The 21,090-nt window shown below is 35.5% G+C and overlaps 1 protein-coding gene across 3 annotated transcripts in view; it reads right to left on the minus strand.

The window, feature by feature from the left end:
* LOC128999383 (protein spire-like) overlaps positions 1–21,090 on the minus strand; it is a 191,309-nt gene that overhangs the window by 68,863 nt on the left and 101,356 nt on the right. For 2 of the 3 annotated variants that reach the window (XM_054425864.1, XM_054425862.1), the window contains exons 4-6: positions 15,295–15,404; positions 13,120–13,296; positions 111–140 (exon numbers count right to left, since the gene is read on the minus strand). In XM_054425864.1, the coding sequence (XP_054281839.1) occupies positions 111–140; positions 13,120–13,296; positions 15,295–15,404 (317 nt within the window). The remainder of the gene's footprint in view (positions 1–110; positions 141–13,119; positions 13,297–15,294; positions 15,405–21,090) is intronic. The other variant, XM_054425863.1, reaches the window with a different exon arrangement.

Genomic DNA, 21,090 nt, shown 5'->3' on the forward strand with positions numbered 1-21,090 from the left:
GCAATTAACTTATAAACTGTCCTTCCGAATACACAAAGTACTGACGAACTACAGAGTACCATGCACTAAGACTACACAACTACAGCAGACAGTAAGCGTGCGATACCTACTTGCAACGTTCTCCATATCCGGAGGTTAGGCTAGGGGCAAATGTGAACATTAGCAATACATCAGTTGCACATGATCTTTACTCTCACCTAACTAACATCTATTACGGATTGGACATGGTACACTCACACACACACCAATGTTTGTACACGACTCACACACGCACAGGACTCACATGTACCACAGAAGGAGAACGTGATCCACAGTCAAATCCGGTTTAATCCTTATACAATGTAGAACGTTTAAAATCATTAGGCCTAATGTAGTACAGTTTTTAATACTGTTTTGTTGAACCATAAACTATTGGATACTCAAGTAGACACCCTATCTATATGGACCAGCTGTCAAATTTTTTTTAAGAAAATAGTTATATGAGCGAGTCCAGAATGCGTTAGGGTCTAAAATTATATTTTATACCTTATTTTCTGTTGCTGATTAAGTTGATGAACAGCTTCTATAGCTCACAATAAGTCAACCCATTATATAGTTTATAGTTTGACTTAGCAAAGAGTTGTATTTGATAGAAATAAGTGATTTAGATCAGCACAATCTGTCGGTGCTCACATCAACTACGACAATTTTGATGGGGAAAAACTGTTGACAACTTTAACATGGGGATGGAATAGGTTTAACTTTGATAATTTATACAACTGAACAAATAGTCTACAAAAATCTGAAAAAAATTTTGTAGGTTCAATCAATAAAAACATCAAAAGTAATGATATATCAAATTTTAGGTGTTTTTGTATACAAGAGGAAAGACAATATCTGGCGTAAGCAATATAAAGTAGTTTCAATTTTTCAATTTTGTTTCCAATAAGGGGTGATATCAATTTATTCGATTTTGTTTACTATTGACAGATATTATTGATTAAATCCTACGGTTTATCCAAAATTTAGTTATAAATTTTAGAATACCAATGTTTTTATTCATCACCTTACTACGATACTTATAATGGGAAAAGTATATACAGAAAAAGTAAAAAGATGAAAAATATTCAAGTTAAACATTCAACCTCATAAAACTTTAACAGAGCAATTATAAATTGGAAAAGCAAATTAATTAGAGTAATTTGTACCTTTATACAGAATATTTCCTGTAACACAACATAAAACCAGGCAAAATTATGAACCTAAAAACAAATGTATGGAAGTTGTTTGGAAAACTTCTAAACTTTAAAAGTTTAAACTTCATAAATATTTCTTATAACATAATGTACACCATAATGAGTTTGCCATTAGACTTACATTAGCTGAGAACAAAGAAGGGTAACTGGGTAACATCATTACACAAACTATGGTAAGTGGTTAAGAGTTTTAAAGGGATGTTAGGGGGAGGGGGCGGGGGGAGAACCTCTCAAAACACACTGGTAATATTATCAAAGGATCTTGCACCTGTTCACAGCATACAGTATTACACCTTTATGCTAACAATCGAGTAGGTTAGAACAGGCAAACCTATGTGAGGAAAGTGTTTACTTAAATACTTTGTTCGTACATCAAAAAGTTTTTTTATTGAATGACTTATTAAGTGGAACCTCGTTAAGAAGACCCTCGATAACAAGTCAACCTTGAAAACGAGTGTCATTTTAAAATCCCCTAGAACTTATTCTACCCCTAATCACGTGTTATTGCTAACCTTGGTAAGAAGTTAACCTTGATAACAAGTCTTATTCAATAATCCCCAATAGTTTTGTTATAAATGTTCTACTGCACTAAATGACTTCATAAGTATTAATAACACTATTGATTGGTTAAGTTAAGCTGAAATAAACAAAACTGAATACAGTAATACAAACAAATATTCACACCTAATTTCAATAAGGTAATAAATTGAAAGAATAACAAACAAATAAGTACAGCTGAGGTATTTTTAACATTAGGTATGTGGAAAGTTCTCTTTAGGAAAGAATTACGACCTTAAAGGGCAATTTATGAAATAATGGATAGTTTTGCGCAAGATTTCTCGTCATGACGAACGTTTTAAGTATATGGTTTAGGGGGGTGTGACTTGTAGTTTTCTCAAAAGTTCATGGGTACTTTGGGATTTATATATGGTAACTGAGCCTCAAACTTAGGTTGTACTGAATAAGTTTTATGTACTATTTGCCATTTGCAACAGGCACATCTATAAAACGTAGAATATGAACAAAGAAGAAAATGGACAAAGAAGAAATGTACAAATGCAATCGAAACTAAACGATTATCAGCTTATTTCCAACAAGTGTTGCCATTTTTAAGGAGCTATTAAAAATGTTTTTAAATATAGTTTTTATTATCTTAGATCAACCAACACGAGTTCAAAACTACACGCGTAAATAATTACACCCTTTCGACATATAAATACTTTTTGAAACCGAATCGATTCGGCCATTACAGTAAATGAGAAGGTAAAGCTTGATTCGTGATAAACAGCGGGTCAAGTAGAACAAACAAAAGGGATCATAATTCGGATATCGTGCCAGAGTTGTGCAACGATAGACACCCCTTCTAGACATCGTGTTAGCATTGCTCTACAAACTAATCACATTGATTGGCCTTCAGTTTATACGTTGCTTGAACACTTAACTCTAAAATGTAGCAGGACTTTATGATTGATTTAATATTTTTGGATCAAATATTAGTAAAACATGTAAAAAACAGCAGTTAACCAAACCAAACCTAGTAGACTTCTCATCCCATTGTACATTTTGAAGCTCGTTTTTTGTGTCTATTTTATGTCCGGTGACACTTATCGCTAGTGTCGACGAAATTTAGTTTCTATTATTTTATGGTTAATTTAATAATTTGTGCTATACTGTTTGGTTCAATTACAAAGGAACGAGTTATTGTTTTGGATTAGATCGTTTTATTTGGTTAAACGTGGTTTTAAATTACTGTATACAACAAATTGTAAACAAAACATGACCTCTGCATTGAACGGGACAGAACTAACAATAAAATTGATTTCAACTGTTCCATAAAAGGATGAGAAATACTAAGGGGATCTATGCTATTACCACTGATTCAAAATTCTTCGCACATTTCTTACATTTTTGGAAAATCCATTATTTATATTTGTGTTTTAACACGTGTGGCCATTTTTAGGGAACGGTCTAAATCCTGGTTTTGTTTTCTGTCTATAGTCTGTATGGTGTAACCTGTCTTCCTCCCCTGACTCTGCGATGGCCCGGGCCTGGAGTCAGGTTCGATTACACAGACTATAATGTCGACCTCATGTCGGTTTGGAATTGTACCAGCGATCCTCAGATTCAAAGGTGATCACTTAAACTACAATCACCTATTCTAACATAGTTTCGTTGAGTGTGAAGAGCGTTTTTTTGATTAATATTTCGTTTTATCTGACCCATTCTAACAGTATCCCAATTAAGTAGACCTACTGTTTAATTTTGAATAAAAAATGCTTGCCCTCCAACATTATAAAGTAACAATTCGTAAAATATGGCCTAAAATAGAATAGAAACTTATAATTTAAGTATCCGAAAAGTTACGGTGATCGAGTTCAAATCTGGTCGCTGGAAAATAAATTCACATCAGCGCACTTAAAACGTTGCTAACTTGAAAAAAATAAAAAAAATATGCTTGTTAAAAGGTGTACTCTCACTACTCAAGGTACATAAATTACACTTGTTTAGGTACAAAATCAAAAAGTAAAAGCAAATGTACAAAACTACCAAATAAAACAAATTTTCTAACTAACCCTACACAATACACAATATAAATCAAGGTATTAACAGCGTCAAAGTACCATTAGGTATACCAAAGTCTAGTCGCTAGGTATTATTGCTAGGTATTTCTTGCGTAACTTTTATCCAGGATCAATAAACACGTAGGCCTGATTGCGCTTTCCCCACAAGGACATCGATGGATACCATCAGTGTGGGCGAAACACCACGACTAGCCTTACCTTTAGTGCTATCTGATAATTGTAATAAAACGTCAAGTAACAGTTAACAAGCCAACGTAATTTAGAATTAATGCTCTTTGACCCCGGTAATTTACATTCAATAGGGAAATATTAGTAAAAGTATAAATAAAGTTTATGAATTAACATTTTGAAGGTGTATTTATAAATTTTTGCTTGCAATATAAAATAAACGGTATCATTAATCTGACACATACTTTCTGAAATTAGCTTGTCAAAAACCTTTATCATGGGTAAGCTATGAGAGTAACTATGATATTCATTGGTAAAATCACAAAAGTTGCGTTAACTTTTGAACTAGAACTTTTACAGGGGGGTTGCACAGTTTTGAGGGCCATAGCAGACTTAATTAAAGTTAGTTAGTTAGTTAGTTAAATTTTTATCAGAACTGGGGTTTCTTTTCGAAAAATCAATTTTTCGTTTTTTCACTTGTTTTTATGGGAAAATAACATAAGTTACAATAAATTTTGAAGCGTAATTTTTATAGCTATGGGAGGTTAATAATTTTCTCTTATCTTTTACAGTCAATTTAAATATTTAGAAGCTCAAAGTTGAAATTTTGAGTTAACATTTTGATAAAATATCAATTATTCACATTTATGGTCTAGCAATTCCCATTTGGCCACTTTAGAACACGTTAAATAGTATTAGGTCATTAGAAAATTCGTTTCAAACAATTAAGAGACCATTTTACGTCTCCAATAACTTTTCAATATATTTATCCCCGAACGTTGCTTAGTGCCACGACGTATTTTATGATTATTTGAGAAAATAAATTTCGAAAATCAATTTGAACTAGGAACACCAATCAGAATGATTTGTGTTAAATGGCTTTTGGTCTTGTCGCTTCAGCGAGCCCGAGGTAAACGTGGGTTTGTGAAGAGGCCGATCGTAAATCGACAAACAAATTATTTTAACAATATAGATAATTTGCACATACTTAGTTTGAAACCCACAGCGACCCCAATTATCACCAATGTATCGTAATCAAATCAGCTATCTTAATCACTAAACCAAAAGAAACTGTTCCAATCCAACACGAATTTTCCCACCAAACATGACTTGACTGCTTGACCCGTACAGAACCGTTGGCCATTACCCACAGAGGTGTTACACGAATAAGACACTTCCGCCATTAACTCGCCCATTAGCATCGCCATTAGCCGTAACAATGGTGGCCGGTGTGCAATCTGCGCAGGCGCCGCGCCGGGGATAATCTGCGTGGTAACTGCGCAGGGCGTTACTGGAGCACCCCGCCATGGGTGTACGCAGCATCTTGTTAGCAACCTACCTATGTGGCGCTAATATTACTGCTGTATAATAAGTAGGGGACTAGGAAGAGTTCTTAATAACAAAACAATTAAACTAAAAATTCTGGGTACTTCAGTATTATACCGTCCACCCCTAATAACTATAACCTAACCTCACCTACCCTAAGGGTGGACTAGGTTTTAGGTTAGGATAGGAAGATTTTGTTATTGGAAACTAATTAAAATATTATTTGGAAGTCGATTTATCGGTGTGTTCGGTATAATACCAAAGTAGGCCTAAAAAATTCGGTAACAAAACTTTTAGTTTGATATTTTGCTTGGGAGGTCATGTAGTTGTGCACAAATATTTGTATATAATTGATGTGTATATTTGAGTCCCAAACTATTTCCTTCGTACCTTAACATTTCCAACATTTAATAGCGATATACCTATGTATACACATCATTTTAACGGTATAGTTAAACATTTAAAATGGCATTGTTTCACCCAAGATAAATTAACATGGTATGGTATTACAATTATCATTGACCATTTTTTCGACTATTGATTGGGTAAAAGGTACATAGGACTTCCAAAACTAATTACCAGGAAGCAATTCCCTTAAAAACACTTCTGAAATCAATACACATAATATCAATAAAAACAGGATTAAATATTAAAGATTTACAAATGTAAAAAGTTATTTCCTTAGTACTCTCCAAAAAATTTAAACAAACCAAGCCTTCAAAGTTTGCAGTACCTAGTTTGTTCAAATTCCAGGTAAAATCCTTGAAAAATCAAATCCATGACTCAATCAAATATGTTGAACTTTCAACAAGATTTATCCGAAAGTGAATGTAATTATTTACAATTAACAAAACGTCATTCATAACAAATCACCATGTGACAGTGAAAACTCCAACAATGATTAAGTTATCAGCTGACTGTCAAGGATAATCAGCTGTTCAAATCCGGCGGGAAAGTGGGTGTCAATTAATGGCCAGTCATCTCAGATGGCTGCGCATGCTCGTCGGGCCACGCGACCGTACTACCGCCCCAGCATCAGTCATCTCTGACTAGACATGGACCGTCAGACGTTGCCAAATGAAAGTGGACCGGGACGATTGATGTGAAACAGCTCCGAAATCCAATCCCACTGAAGTAAAATGCTCTAATTGAGTCTTTCCAAAAAAGGTTATCTGGAGTAGGAGGTATTTTATTGATGTAAAATACTTCTTGAGCTGAATATACAAAATCTGATAAAGGAGAGAAGTTGGTATGTTTATTTAAAATATTTTTACCCAGGATACAATTGGAAACATTAGATTCAGTTTCAGTTAGTTACAGAAGATCTTTAAATATTTAAATATCCCCAATATATATTACATCGATGAAAATAAACTACCACTACATATGGTAAATATGTCAGGTTTATCTGTTAAAACTGTTTTCTATAACTAGTCCACGTATCAGCACAAATTAGAATTATTGTTGTTATACCAATTAAGATAACACAGTGAATAACATCAAAGGAATGTTGTACAAATGGATGCAAAGCAATTTTAGTTCGCGATTATCTGTAAATACATACTCAGAACATTTTCACAGCTGTTTAATTAGTTGTTCATTAGTTGATTAGTTGTTCTTTTGTAAACTTTTAGAGCCACGAAATTAAATTTGTGCTTATAATTTAAAATACATTTAAAATAATCTTCAATTAAAACAATTTAACCCATCCCAAGAAACATGGCAAGTCTATCATGTGATTCGTTTAAGGCCAAATTTAAGCTAGTTTAGTTTCACTTTATTACATCTTGTACGGGTAATTATTATATGTAACTGAATTGTTTATTACTTGAGTTGTGTTTGAAAACCTGTTTTTACTGAAGATCACTTTCAACAAAGGCATTATATTTATAAAAATAGGTTTTAATTTTATTTAATTAATTAATTAAATCGTAGATTTCAAAATGCTAAAATTATAATTACCCACTAACCATTTAGTACAACAATATATGAAAAACTTACGTATTCGAAATCGACCACCACTAACCATATTTAAAAATATATAACTACCGTGTCATTGAATGGGATAAGTGTAAATATATGTTCCAAGTATTAGATTTTTATTTACTTTCCGAAAAATGTATTACGCTCAACAAAATACTGAACTAGTCCAACAAGAATACTACAAAATATTCTTCGATAACGAACCCACTTGAATTTCATCTACTTAGTATCACCAACATCTGTCAATCTTGCAAGTACGCCATGTCAAACACAGAAAACTCGAGTAGGAGTAGAGCTAATGTTAGTTTTATCTGGAATGCAAATTTCTTCCATTGTCTTCCCAGTGAATCGTAGAAGACGAATGCTAGTGATGAAATCTATCAGCTGTCTCATTCAGGAAGAGTCAGTCTTAAGTATCAGATTGACAAGACCAGCTGATGCTTTCTAATTGAGTATGCACAGTCGAATCAGCTGATCAACAATGGCCACTATCAGCTGTTTACTTGACCACGTCACTGATTTCACGTGAATGTATCTATTGTTGCAGAGCTTCTTTTTGTATATGTGTCAGGGTTTTTGTTGTTGGAGAAGTTGTTTTGTACTTGTTTTTAAAATCTGCATATTTATTTGGGGGTTTATAAGAAACAAATCGAAAAGTTTAAGACAAAATCACGATAATGTTTTGTTTGTTTTTAGAACGTTGAGATTATAGTTTTTTATATTGCTGTATTTTGTAACACTCTCCTCTTAAAAACCGTAAACATTTAATTAAAAGTGTTCGTTTGGATTTATGTTCTCTGAATATTTTATTTTCACTACAAACAAGTTTTGAGTAAAAATAATCGAGCATCAAGGACATAATGAATCGGAACTGATTAAAAAATACTTCTTGACACTGAACTGAACCTTTGTTTGCATAACCTATTGAAAATTAATTAATATAATAAATTGAAGACAAGAGTTAGAACACAAAAAAAAGATAAATAAGAATTAATATTTGTTGTGAAGTAATAGAACCAAAAACATGACAATTAAAACGTTTGAGAAACCGTTAGCATTCTCTAATAATATTTATTTATTTATTTTACCTTCTGTAGGTTCTAATAACCTATTTACAACAAATATACAAGGATAAAAATATATAACTTAAATATTCTTTTGGAAATCCTTCTTCCTTTGAGGACCAACGTGGCCCTATTTTCATTGTTTAAAAAACGCAATGATGCAATTTCGTAGCCAAATGGGGCTTTTGACCCCAGTCGACGGGCCCACTCGGGATGGATGTGTTGGTTTAGGTTTTGGGACTATAAAGAACACCCATTAGACCAGCCATTGATCTCATACTCCACAGGGGTCCGTCTGGTTTTGGCAAAGCCTCCTAGCCTTTGCATCTACATTAAAATGGCTCATATGATGGACAGTTCGGATAAAATTGAAGTTGAAACCAGTCTGGAGCATGTATTTGTCTTTCACAATTTAGATTATACTGTATATCATATTATGTTATTATACTTTTACCACCAGTAAAATGTTGTTTTTCATTTATTAGGAGGTTTTGAGTGAAAATACAATTCACATAAACTGTTACTACTATTACATATTCATGTTTTGTTATTTAGCTTTGTGTACATAACCACACACATACCATCATTGTTTTACTCTATCAGAACTAAAGTAGTTATAGTTTTTGAAAACCTTAGTGAAGTCGCCCACTGAGCAAGAGGTGAGATTAAGTTAACTCAAAAGAGCGGAATTTTATGATAAAATAGTGATTTATAAAAATTTGAAATTTTGTTTTTTTTGTTTTTTAGTTCAGTTAAAGGATGCTGGACAATCATCGAAATCAACCACAAAATATCCATTTTATTATAGCAGTCACAAACATTTTGCCCTATCCTAAACCCTAAATACGTTGAGCTTCGGAGAGCATTCACAGTCCAATTCGATAGAGTGAAATTACTATATGTAATGAAAACGTTTAGTTTCGGTTCATTCATCTAGGTGGATGTTAATTATTTTGCTCTGTGGCTCGAGTAGTCGACGGTTGACTTATTTGATGCTATTGTTATTAGCATTACAATAATCCCCATGTTTTTGGTGGATATGCAATACATTTTACGCCATATACTCTCAAATTATAGCATTAACGAATTCGTTTAAAAGTTTAGACTATCAATTCTCATTTCCGGTTATCCAATAAAACACACGAATTCGTAAACATATTTGAGATGCCAAAGAGAATGTTTGTGAACAACTAAATCGACGTGTCAGACAGTAAACATTTGGGGGATAAAACGTTGTCTATCGCACATCACTCCCAACATTGTTGATCTGTCCTCTGTAAATACATGGAACTGAATAGGATTCATTACATTATTGTGATAGTCAATCGAACACTTGTGTTAATGATGCTGTATGGAAATAAAAGGTATCAGCAATCTGGTACATACTTTTTCCTATTAGCTTGTCAACAACCTGTATCATGGGTAAGCGATGGGACTTCCAAATTACGAACTCTTTATTTATAGTGCAAGGGTAATCAAATAAAATCAAATAATCCCTTTTCCCATAGCATTTGGAATGAGTGAAATACAATTAATTACACACTAATATCAGACACGATTTAGGCTTGATTTAATTTTAACTAAACATCGTTATTTAATCAAGTGTACAAATAATTTGAAATGATATCGGTTTTGTACGGGTTTTATAATTGAATTTCCCGAAGAGGGGTGTTTTACACTACAAAACTACAATTTACGATCAAGTATTTTGGGTAATGTTTTATACAACAAGACATAATTAATTTCCAGATTTGTGTTTATATTTAAAAAAAATGTATACGTGTTTCATCGTGAACCTATTGTACAAGACTCTTGTCAGTAAATAAGAAAATTGATTAAAATAACCAATAGGCAACTGTCATTAAATACTATTTTAAAATATTAATTTGCAGCAAATATTTGAGAACACATTTACAATTTAATGTACCAAACATAATTAAGCTATGGTATTTTTTCATTTAAATTGACAATATTAACACATAATTGTGTGGTTAGATGACTATGTATGACCTTTACCAGTTCGATATATTACGGGATCGATTGTTAACCGTAATATTTGTCATTGGATATCCAATTAAATTATATTTCTAACAAAATTTCAATGTTAGATGGTAAAAGACAAGGTTTTGGACCGTTCCTTACAAAGTACGTTAAGAAAATCTATACTGTGAAAACCGCAAAGAAACTATACAAGTACGGAAGAGACTTTCAGTTAAAAGTCTTATATTTTCTTACAACTTAGTTTTATCCCACGACAATTCAGCACAAAACACTGTTCCAAAACAGCAGCCCACTAGGAGCCACTAATTATGCAAGTGGGCGGAGGCGGCACTTTCGCCGTACGGAGAAGATATCCTATAGAAAGCGGAAGCTGATAACATGATGAAGGTACGACTAGAGCTGTCGACACTTCGAAACGTCCATTGTACCACGTGATCACGCCCACGGCTGCATTCCACGCTTACAATCAGCTGATTGTTGGATCAGCTGACAACAATCAGCTGACTCCTTTATACGAGACGTTTTCAAGTTTCACCCGGCAAAAAGTTCTGAATATCTTTGGTCACGAAATATCTCGTGATCCCACAAACGGGTCTTAGCGTAGTAGCAGTTATTGATGTTCAAATGTCAAGGACAGGAATTATGGGATTGATAAAAAATTAACATGTATCATGTAGTAATTAGATATTATTTTATCAGTAATGTATGATATTCCTGATGATAAATACTCAATTAAAACATGAATTGCTAGATCTCAATTTAAGAAGTGTACATTTTCTGATGATATTGTTTTTTTCTTCAAATCAGGTAAATGAATGGTTAATTTGTATATAAGTGAAATAAATAATCAAGAAGTTTTTTAAGTGCATAAATCAGTATTAATTTGCATTAAAAAGAAGTACGATGGCGAATATTTGGTCACAATTCCATTAATAAAAACTGCATTGCTATTGCAATACAGAACAAACTAGTAAATAAACGCTCTTTAAAAAATGTAAGTGATCCTGATGTTATTTATTTAAAAAAATATAATATTTTTGTTGGTCCTAAAATCTTTATATTAACATTGAAAAACGAGAGAATTTTACACAACAACGTAAATAAACTTTGATTCGAAGCTTTAGTGATAAGTAGAAATGATTTATTGTAACTTTGATAACAAAAGATTTAAGTAAGCACATTACAAAGATAATGAGCTATTTAAACTCATTGCGCACTATTGAGTACATGTTTACCAACTGTTGCAGCGTTTTTATCTATGGCAAATAAAAAGTAAATTTTTTACAAAAACTTATCATGTTTCGCAATGAAACAACAACATTAATCGTAGAATGATTTAGAAAATTCAACTGGACCTACGTTTACTGCAAAAGTATTTAACGTACAGGAACTGTATACAGACAAAACAAAATCCACATAATATACTAACAAAATTAAAAATAGAAACCGAAATAAAACTTGACACATCACAATTGGCACAATAAATAATTTTTTGTGGTAGGTGTAGTTAAAAACGACGAAATAAGTATAATTTACTCCTTTGACTGTACTACAGAACACGATAATTTTGATGATCCACGAAAATTTTTACAACACATCTAACGAACCTATCAAAATAATAAAATAGGTTTAAAAAAAAAATTAAATAGGTTTCACCAAATTATGAGGTTGTCTCTCAGGTTTCGTACGGATTCAATCGAACTCCACAATCTAAACAACGAATAAATCCCATTATCGGGACAAAAACATGAATACTGGAGCAAATTACTTATTCTTTTCTCCCGTATTCGAGGGAGAGACTAGAGTAGCACACATCTGCATAGTGTCCAGTGTGACAGTACAACAAAGGAGATGGTAATGTGACAATTACACAGTTCAAACGTTCCTACGTACGTTGAAAAACAACAGAACGAGAAAGACGCACTAGGTTTAGAATTTATATTTTAAAAACTCAAAATATTGAGTGTAGTATGAACTCAGCGATGGTTATTTTGTAAATTAGAAACTTAAAAGAAAATCTGTCTTGATGAAAATCTATATTGTATTATTTGCCGTTCTTTAAGGAACACAAATATCAATTTTTAGATTTTCAATCGACAAACAAAGAATATACAGTATATCATCTAACAATAATATTAAAGTAGGCATCAACCTTTTGCGTAAACTTGGTTACTTTAAAATTCAGCATTGTTTACTAATTTTATTTTGCTTTCCAACGATTTGGTATAATTCCAATCCAGTTTATGAGGAGAAAGAAGCAAACAATTCGGATTGCATACAAAGCTAAGATTTACCAAATTAGCCTATTTTTATTTTATCCAATGGTGTGGATTCCAAAGAGCATTTAATAGTACGTCGATCGCTTGAGGCAATTATACAAATCGAATACACAATCACACAGGAGAAAATTTACACTTATACTAGGAACTGTCTTTTTTCCTGATCAAATAGCTTAACTTAGTTTGAATCAAAATCACAACATTACGTCGTTTTGTAAACCCAGTCCCGAGACAATATTCAACAATGAACAACTTCTGCACGCTGTACTTATAATGTCTAAGTTGCACCCCTACCCGGTTGTTCTTTGGCAAAATATCTATATATAATTCACTAAACAGCACCTTCACATAGAACCATTACATTTTTTCCCGTAGTACCAAGAAAGTACCAATAACGTTGTAAGCACTGTATTTTATAATCCCTCAGAAGATCTTGCCGCTCTGTACATCAACTTTTTCCACACTCTACTTCAAAACTTACCCAGTCGGATATGTGTAGGTTTTGTAAGTCAGTGGAAGTCTGTGCCGCGTCCGTCTGAACCTTCCCCTCTGAGACTTTGTCCAGGAAGGAGGAGAGCTCCAGAGCCTCGGCGACCAGAGCTCTACAGACATTCCGATAGTGAGACTCGGCCTGCTGGGCCAGGTGGGATCTGCACTTCTGTGGAACACATTGGACGAGTTAGAGGGCGGAGTCTAGAGAACACGTGTAGATGGTGAGAGGGGATGAAGAAAAAGAAAAGGACACGGAGTTGGCAAAGATGTGTGGTTGGGTTAAAGGGGAAGACGATGAAGGGAGTGCAACAAGGGTAAAGAAAATTGCAGAGTAGAGAAAAAGGACAAAAAGATGATATAGCTAAGGGAGCCGAGGATTCTAGTGGGAGGTAACAACAAGGAACATGGTACGATAGTGATAGGTAAAGGAGGAAGACACGGCAAAGTTTGGGGACAGTAGAGGATGTAATTGAAAGTGAGGGATAATGATAAGGAACTTGGTGCAAGATAGTGATGGGTAAAGGAAGAGGACATGGCAAATTTTAGAAGAGTATGGGATATAATTGGAAGTGAGGGATAATGATAAGGAACTTGGAGCAAGATATTGATGGGTAAAGGAAGAAGACACGGCAAAGTTTGGGGACAGAAGAGGAAATAATTGAAAGTGAGGGATAATGATAAGGAACTTGGTGCAAGATAGTGATGGGTAAATGAAGAGGACATGGCAAATTTGAGAAGAGTATGGGATATAATTGGAAGTGAGGGATAATGATAAGGAACTTGGAGCAAGATAGTGACGGGTAAATGAAGAGGACATGGCAAAATTCGAGAAGAGTATGGGATATAATTGGAAGTGAGGGATAATGGTAAGGAACTTGGAGCAAGATAGTGATGGGTAAATGAAGAGGACATGGCAAATTTGAGAAGAGTATGGGATATAATTGGAAGTGGGGGATAATGATAAGGAACTTGGTGCAAGATAGTGATGGGTAAATGAAGAGGACATGGCAAATTTGAGAAGAGTATGGGATATAATTGGAAGTGAGGGATAATGATAAGGAACTTGGAGCAAGATAGTGATGGGTAAATGAAGAGGACATGGCAAATTTGAGAAGAGTATGGGATATAATTGGAAGTGGGGGATAATGATAAGGAACTTGGTGCAAGATAGTGATGGGTAAAGGAAGAGAACATGGCAAATTTGAGAAGAGTATGGGATATAATTGGAAGTGAGGGATAATGATAAGGAACTTGGTGCAAGATAGTGATGGGTAAAGGAAGAGAACATGGCAAATTTGAGAAGAGTATGGGATATAATTGGAAGTGAGGGATAATGATAAGGAACCTGGTGCAAGATAGTGATGGGTAAATGAAGAGGACATGGCAAATTTGAGAAGAGTATGGGATATAATTGGAAGTGAGGGATAATGATAAGGAACTTGGTGCAAGATAGTGATGGGTAAAGGAAGAGAACATGGCAAATTTGAGAAGAGTATGGGATATAATTGGAAGTGGGGGATAATGATAAGGAACTTGGTGCAAGATAGTGATGGGTAAAGGAAGAGGACATGGCAAATTTGAGAAGAGTATGGGATATAATTGGAAGTGAGGGATGATGATAAGGAACTTGGTGCAAGATAGTGATGGGTAAAGGAAGAAGACACGGCAAAGTTTGGGGACAGAAGAGGATATAATTGAAAGTGAGGGATAATGATAAGGAACTTGGTGCAAGATAGTGATGGGTAAATGAAGAGGACATGGCAAATTTGAGGAGAGTGCGGATATAATTGGAAGTGGGGGATAATAATAAGGAACTTGGTGCAAGATAGTGATGGGTAAAGGAAGAGAACATGGCAAATTTGAGGGCAGTAGATGACATACGACCGGTAAGTTGGAGACTACTAGCCTATTGAACAATTTTAATGAAAATAGTTCAAAACTCTAATAAAAAACCTAACGGGCTTTATACCCAAAAAGTCATTGAATAACCCAATAGAGTGAACGTATCTCTCCAGTTAGTTCATTGACAAGTAGTTTTATATTCAAGATCCACACAGTTTGGATACGCTGATAACAGGTTTGGTTGACTACGATCATTTATCTTATGCTTTTGTATTATTTTAGGCAATTGAGACAATTTTGAAATAGGCTCTTCATGTGGTACCTGAATGACTTGGTCGAGAGAGATGTGGGGGATGTCGTCATCGCAGTCTCCCGAATCCCTCTCGATGCCTTCGTCATCAGTCTCCGCGTGTTGGGAACTGGCACGTTCATCTGAAACAAAAACACAATGTCAGACTGTGAAAGTAATGGCAAATAAAAGAAAATTTGGAAAATAGTTAACACATCATTGAGTGCTCAAGAACTCTTATCTATGGTCAAGCTGTGGCCAGTTTGGTCGTGCACTAATTGCGCCAAGCCCTCAAAGGGTCCCAAAAAAGTTCCTTAGTAGCGCCAAGCCCAAGGCCAGGTAGGGGTGAGTTACCGGCAGATGGATGCCCTTGTTTACGTGTCATCCTAACCTAACCTATCCTAACCTAACCAAACCTAACCTAACCTACTTAAATATACAGTCAAAGAGGGCTGCCACTTGGCGCAGTCAATGATGAATTTATGTTTTGGTCCATCATGAACGTATTTCAACACTTTATTCATGTGTTACTGTCGACAATAGTTTTCTCTCTGAGTTCTTCATACCTAATTTGACAGCTGATATGTTGATGAATATAGCTAAATATTCCTTCAAAATATTAGTTAGAATCACAGTTGGTTGACATGCGAAACACAAAGGTTTAAATGTTAAATTTGTAATCATCCTTGGAGTATTGTTTAGTGGTGTTTCCCACAAGAAGTTTTGCCCTCAGCATATGTACTTTAGGTACTTTTGTATTTTACCGACCACAACTAACGTAACACCTACCTAACATAACATAACTTAACCTAAGGGTAGACTATGTTTTAGCTTAGGTTAGGAAAGTTTTTGTTATTTAAACTAATTGTGTCTGTCAGCAACAAATTTTTAATGAGGGAGAAAATTAACATGACTCGACCAAATTAAACTACAATAAAATGTAAAATCCCACACACTTTCGTAGAGCCCATAGTGGCAGATTGAATTACACTGTTCGGCGCGCTATTAAAGTAACAAATTACTCGTAGACGGGTTTAAATGGCTGGAACATTAAATCGGCGATATCAGGATGTGGGGAAAGTGAAGCATTGTTGTAAGTGTGAACGCTCCCAGGGTGGGAACTGAACTTGGAACTTGGCAATGTTAACATAGCCAGGTACAACAGTTCGTTGCACTCGCTGCAAAAATAACTCGGTAATACATAGTATAATCGTATTGTTTAGTTTTAAAACTATTAACCTTAAGTTAGGTGTGTCTCTCCGTTATGGTGAAAGCATACTGTCCTTTGATGGAATTTTGATGTAGCCCCGAACATTATCGTACAAATTAGGCTATCTGTGACTAATTCCTAAGTAAAATAAACATGCAATACCGTTTTACTTTTCTTCTAGATTTACAGCATAAAGATTGACGAGTGATTACCTACCTTAATCAGGTTGAAATTATGGAAAAACAACCTATTTAAAAATCCATTTTCGTAAACTGTTTCGTCTGTATCTTGTTTACTATCTGACTGTGGGTAAACAAACATTCAACTGAAGGATCAGCTGTCTGCTTACAATTCATATTTAAACCGTTATAAAGAAAGTTTGTCAGCAACACTGGATCTTTTAAAGGGAACCCTAGAAATACGTAATTGAAACGCAAGGGGGACGAATACCTTAAGAATTTACCTTTTTCATCAAATACCAAGATAGCTGTGTAACCTATGGACCTAAGGTAGCAAAAAAATAAAATATAACATTTAAATGTTTACCCACAGTGAGAGGGTTAAAATTAATTTTTTCTAACATATATTTTATACAGTATAGATGGATTAAATAGTTGACAACATGGTAATTTTTCAGTTTAGCTTGGTTTAAAACATTGTTCACCAATACAACAGATGGTGTGTATACCATAAAACTCACTATGTCTAATAATCGATTCGACTTTATTTGTTTGTATTGAAAAAATAGCTAAGCTAATGAGAGTTTCATACACAGTCCAAGGTGGTGCGGGAGGATGGGCGCCAGTCTAGAGTTTGGACCGTTTCCGCGTCTCTCCAGTTTCACCCCAGCAATGCGGCCTACAGTCCATAGCTCACACGGGAAAGTTGACCCTACGTTTGATTATTGTCATTACCGACTGTTTACTTAGCATTTGCACTTGCACACGCGCATAGCCTTGCCCTTGTCACTAGCGCGGGAGAGAAACCGATAGTGGTGGGAATTATAAATCCTCATTAGCAAGGTAAGACTTGTATACGACCTGCGTACCTTACTGGCAAGTATACTTTCCGTGCAGTAACTTTTATCACAATTTATTTTAGAAAAAGGCATAACTTGTGAGGTTGATAAGTCTGATTCGAACATGATTTGATAGACAAAAATATCAAATAAAATAGGCTAAATACTATAGGCAACTTTTCAGAGGGTTTAAGTAAGATGCGAAACCATTCATTCGGAGGTATTTGATTTTAAATAGATTTTAAAGCCATTTTGAAATAGATTTTGGTTAGTTCTGTATGAATGGTCTCAAACATTAAGTGACCTTTTGAGTATAGATTAAAGAGCAAATATTTGAACTTGTGAGTGAAATGAAATTAATATAACAATGAATAGTTTGGTTGGTAATATTTATCATTCGCACCATGAACAGATAATGAATTACCTATCAGTACTAACTGTTACATGCAAATTACACTTGACATAAAAATTGTATTACGGCCAATCAAAAAATTGGTTTGTGCAGTGGTGTAGCATTTACATTGAGCGATGAGCTGTTCAAGAACATTGTGTTCCATAGCCAACAGATGAGCAAGACAAGATAATCAAAATCACAATATAGTCCTTCGTGAAAACCCCGTACTTAAAGTAACTGAAAAAAATCAGTTAGCACCTAATAACCACAAATAACTGAACTCGGGAACGTTTTAACCAGTAAATAAAACTCCTAAACGTACAAAACCAAGCCCCGTGCCCATTCATGCACGTCCGTCCGTTTTTCCACCAGACTCGACGTCAACACACAACCAACACAACCTTCTCGGCCAATTACAGACCAACACCGCGAGTGTGTGCAAAAACACAACCGTGGAGGTCAATGGACCTGCCGAGCGATAGTGAGGTCTAGATATCCTGGCATTCTAAGGGCAAATTGAATTAGATGAAGTAAATTAGATGGTCGTGCATTAATTGCACCAAGTCCTCAAAATGTTCCTTAGTTGTACGAGGTTGTACCAAGCCCAAGCTAGGTAGGGGTGAGTTGTCGGCAGAAGGAATGTCCTTGTTTACGTGTCCTAACCTAACCTATCCCAACCTAACTTAACCTAACCTCACATGTAAACTTCTGTAAACTGGGCATGTAAACTTCACTTCTAAAATACAGTAAAACCACATAGAAATAAGTATTGACGAAGCAAAAATGTATTATTATTTATTAGAAATTAGGGGTGTCCATGTAAATGTGCTGGTCTTACTTTTTGTGTACGACCTCCAGAGTTTCCAAGACTATACCTAAAACGTCAAGTAGCAGATTTCTTTCCAAGCATGCAGCAAGAGTTCGCTACTTGTGGAGAACACAACCTTGCCCTTGGTGTGTACACCAGTTCACAGTGCTTCTCACCGGTCCAATTGCCGCATTGTTTGCAAATGTAGTGATAAAGTGTGCCGAGGAGTGCTGTGAACCACGGGAGAGACGCGTCCCTACACGCTTCACTGCTCGGCCAACCATCGCCGTGCGACGATGAGAACATCACTTTTACCTACTCAAGGAAATATAGTTTGACGATGGTGGTCTGGGATAGGGCCTACCTGCGGCCAATGAGTACAAACTTTGTAATTTGGCTGCAGGGGCGGGCTGCGCCAATTGACTTGAGTCGGGTAGTCGGGTATTCCTGAATTGCGCCAACTACTCCAGGGAGCCACCCGATACGCTCATTAACTGCACCAAGTGGCCGTTTTTGACTGCATAATTGAGTAGGTTAGGTTAGGTTTGGTTAAGTTAGGATAGGTTAGGTTAGGTTAGGATGACACGTAAACAAGGCCATTTCGTCTGCCGGCAATTCACCCTTACCTGGCTTGGAATTGGCGCAACTAAGGAACACTTGGGACCATTTGAGGGCTTGGCGCAATTAAGGAACTGTTTAACACAATTAATGCACGACCGTTTATACCCACCAGAAAGTGAACTTCCAGGAAAGGTCAGGATGTTTAATTCCCATGTTAACTCCGGTGAGGCCGAGGGTGTAGAGACGATCCCGTCGCTGTGAAGTCTGAAGACTCCGTCACGAAGCAATAATTAGCCGTGAAACTCGAGGACTGACCGGGGAAAGTGATAGAGTTATGTAAACACCCAAGGTCAATGTCACCTACAATTACCGTAAGCTGTAATTGTTCTTATCTGATGGAAGGGAATCGTCCGCATGGTGCATCATAATGAGTGGTTTCCTGCAGAGGTTGTACACATCGTACGTAATGGTTGTGGACATCGGAAAACGTTTAAAATATTGCACTCTGTTTTATATGGATTAGAAACGGTTTTGAATGTTTAAGCGGTTATGAACCGAAAGGGTGGTGTATAGTCTGTATGACGGAACTTGTCCCCTGACCATTAGACCATGGTATAGGCAGTCTCAGGTAGACCTGGGCAGGGGACATGTTCGGTCATACAGACTATAATACATGTTAATAAATGCGATATGAAAATTAGGGATTTTGTTTTTTATGGACGTGAAGTGGAACGCGAAGATGAAGAAAGACTTATGGAGAGCTTTAGATATTTTAACGTACTTTGAAGGTTTGTTAAACATGTATCAAACACAATTGTACTTTAGGTGTAGTTCATCTACGTAAGTATTTTAGGGGATAGCAGAGTTTTAAACTGTATTGTGTGATAACGTTCAGTTTTAACGCTAAACAAAATACAACATTGTTAAGATTTTATTTAACCAAATAATATATTCATCTTTTGACAATCAGTTTGACTTCTATTGAAGGCCTCGTCCTACGGCGGCCTCCACCGCATTCATTCATCATATTCATGACTTCCGTCGTATCGATCATACTGCGGTGCAACAGATAGGATCATATGCCACCACCTACTATAGAACCTACTAACTATAAGTTTTTTTTTTATAGAACTTTGAACATAAGTTAAGAGTAGTCTATTTTAATTTATTTCCACAAACTGTTTCAACTCTTGCTTGCAATATAACTATGCATCACAATATATATAAAAGGCAAAGCCCTCACTGACACACTCACTCACTCACTCATCACTAATTCTCCCTCTTCCCATTTTCCTAGGAGGCTGAAATTTGGTACACTGATTCGTTAGGCATTAAATAGGAAAACTAAGTTGTTTTTATTCTGATCGGACTCTCGGGCTCCGCCCCAGTGGCTCTGGAGTTTCCCATGTTAACCTTATGAGTACTCATATTTAAATTGAATTACTGAATCTTAACAGCTGTTTCAATTAAACAAGTTGGTTCTGTTCTATGATGTTCAATAGCATTAAAGTTACAAGGATTACCAACAGGGTGCAGCACTATTATTTTTTTAAATTTATGACAACAGCTAATCTGCAACCAAAAGGTGAGTGAGCGTAGCGAACGAACTTCAACCTGGAGGCGAGTTAGCGTAGCGAACGAGCTTACCCGAAGGCAAGTGAGTGCAGCGAACGAGCTCCAACCTAAAGGTGAGTGAGCGTAGCGAACGAACTTCAACCAGGACGTGATTGAGCCATGCGAATGCTTATGAAGTTAAACGGGGCAAAGCCCACGGTTACAGCTAGTCACAAATAAAGGATTAGCTGTTTAATTACAGTTAACATGTTTAAAACTGTCAT

This window comes from Macrosteles quadrilineatus, unplaced genomic scaffold, assembly GCF_028750875.1.
Source record: "Macrosteles quadrilineatus isolate MER2022 unplaced genomic scaffold, UCM_ALF_1.0 Scaffold_8__2_contigs__length_117827958, whole genome shotgun sequence".
NCBI lineage: Eukaryota > Metazoa > Arthropoda > Insecta > Hemiptera > Cicadellidae > Macrosteles > Macrosteles quadrilineatus.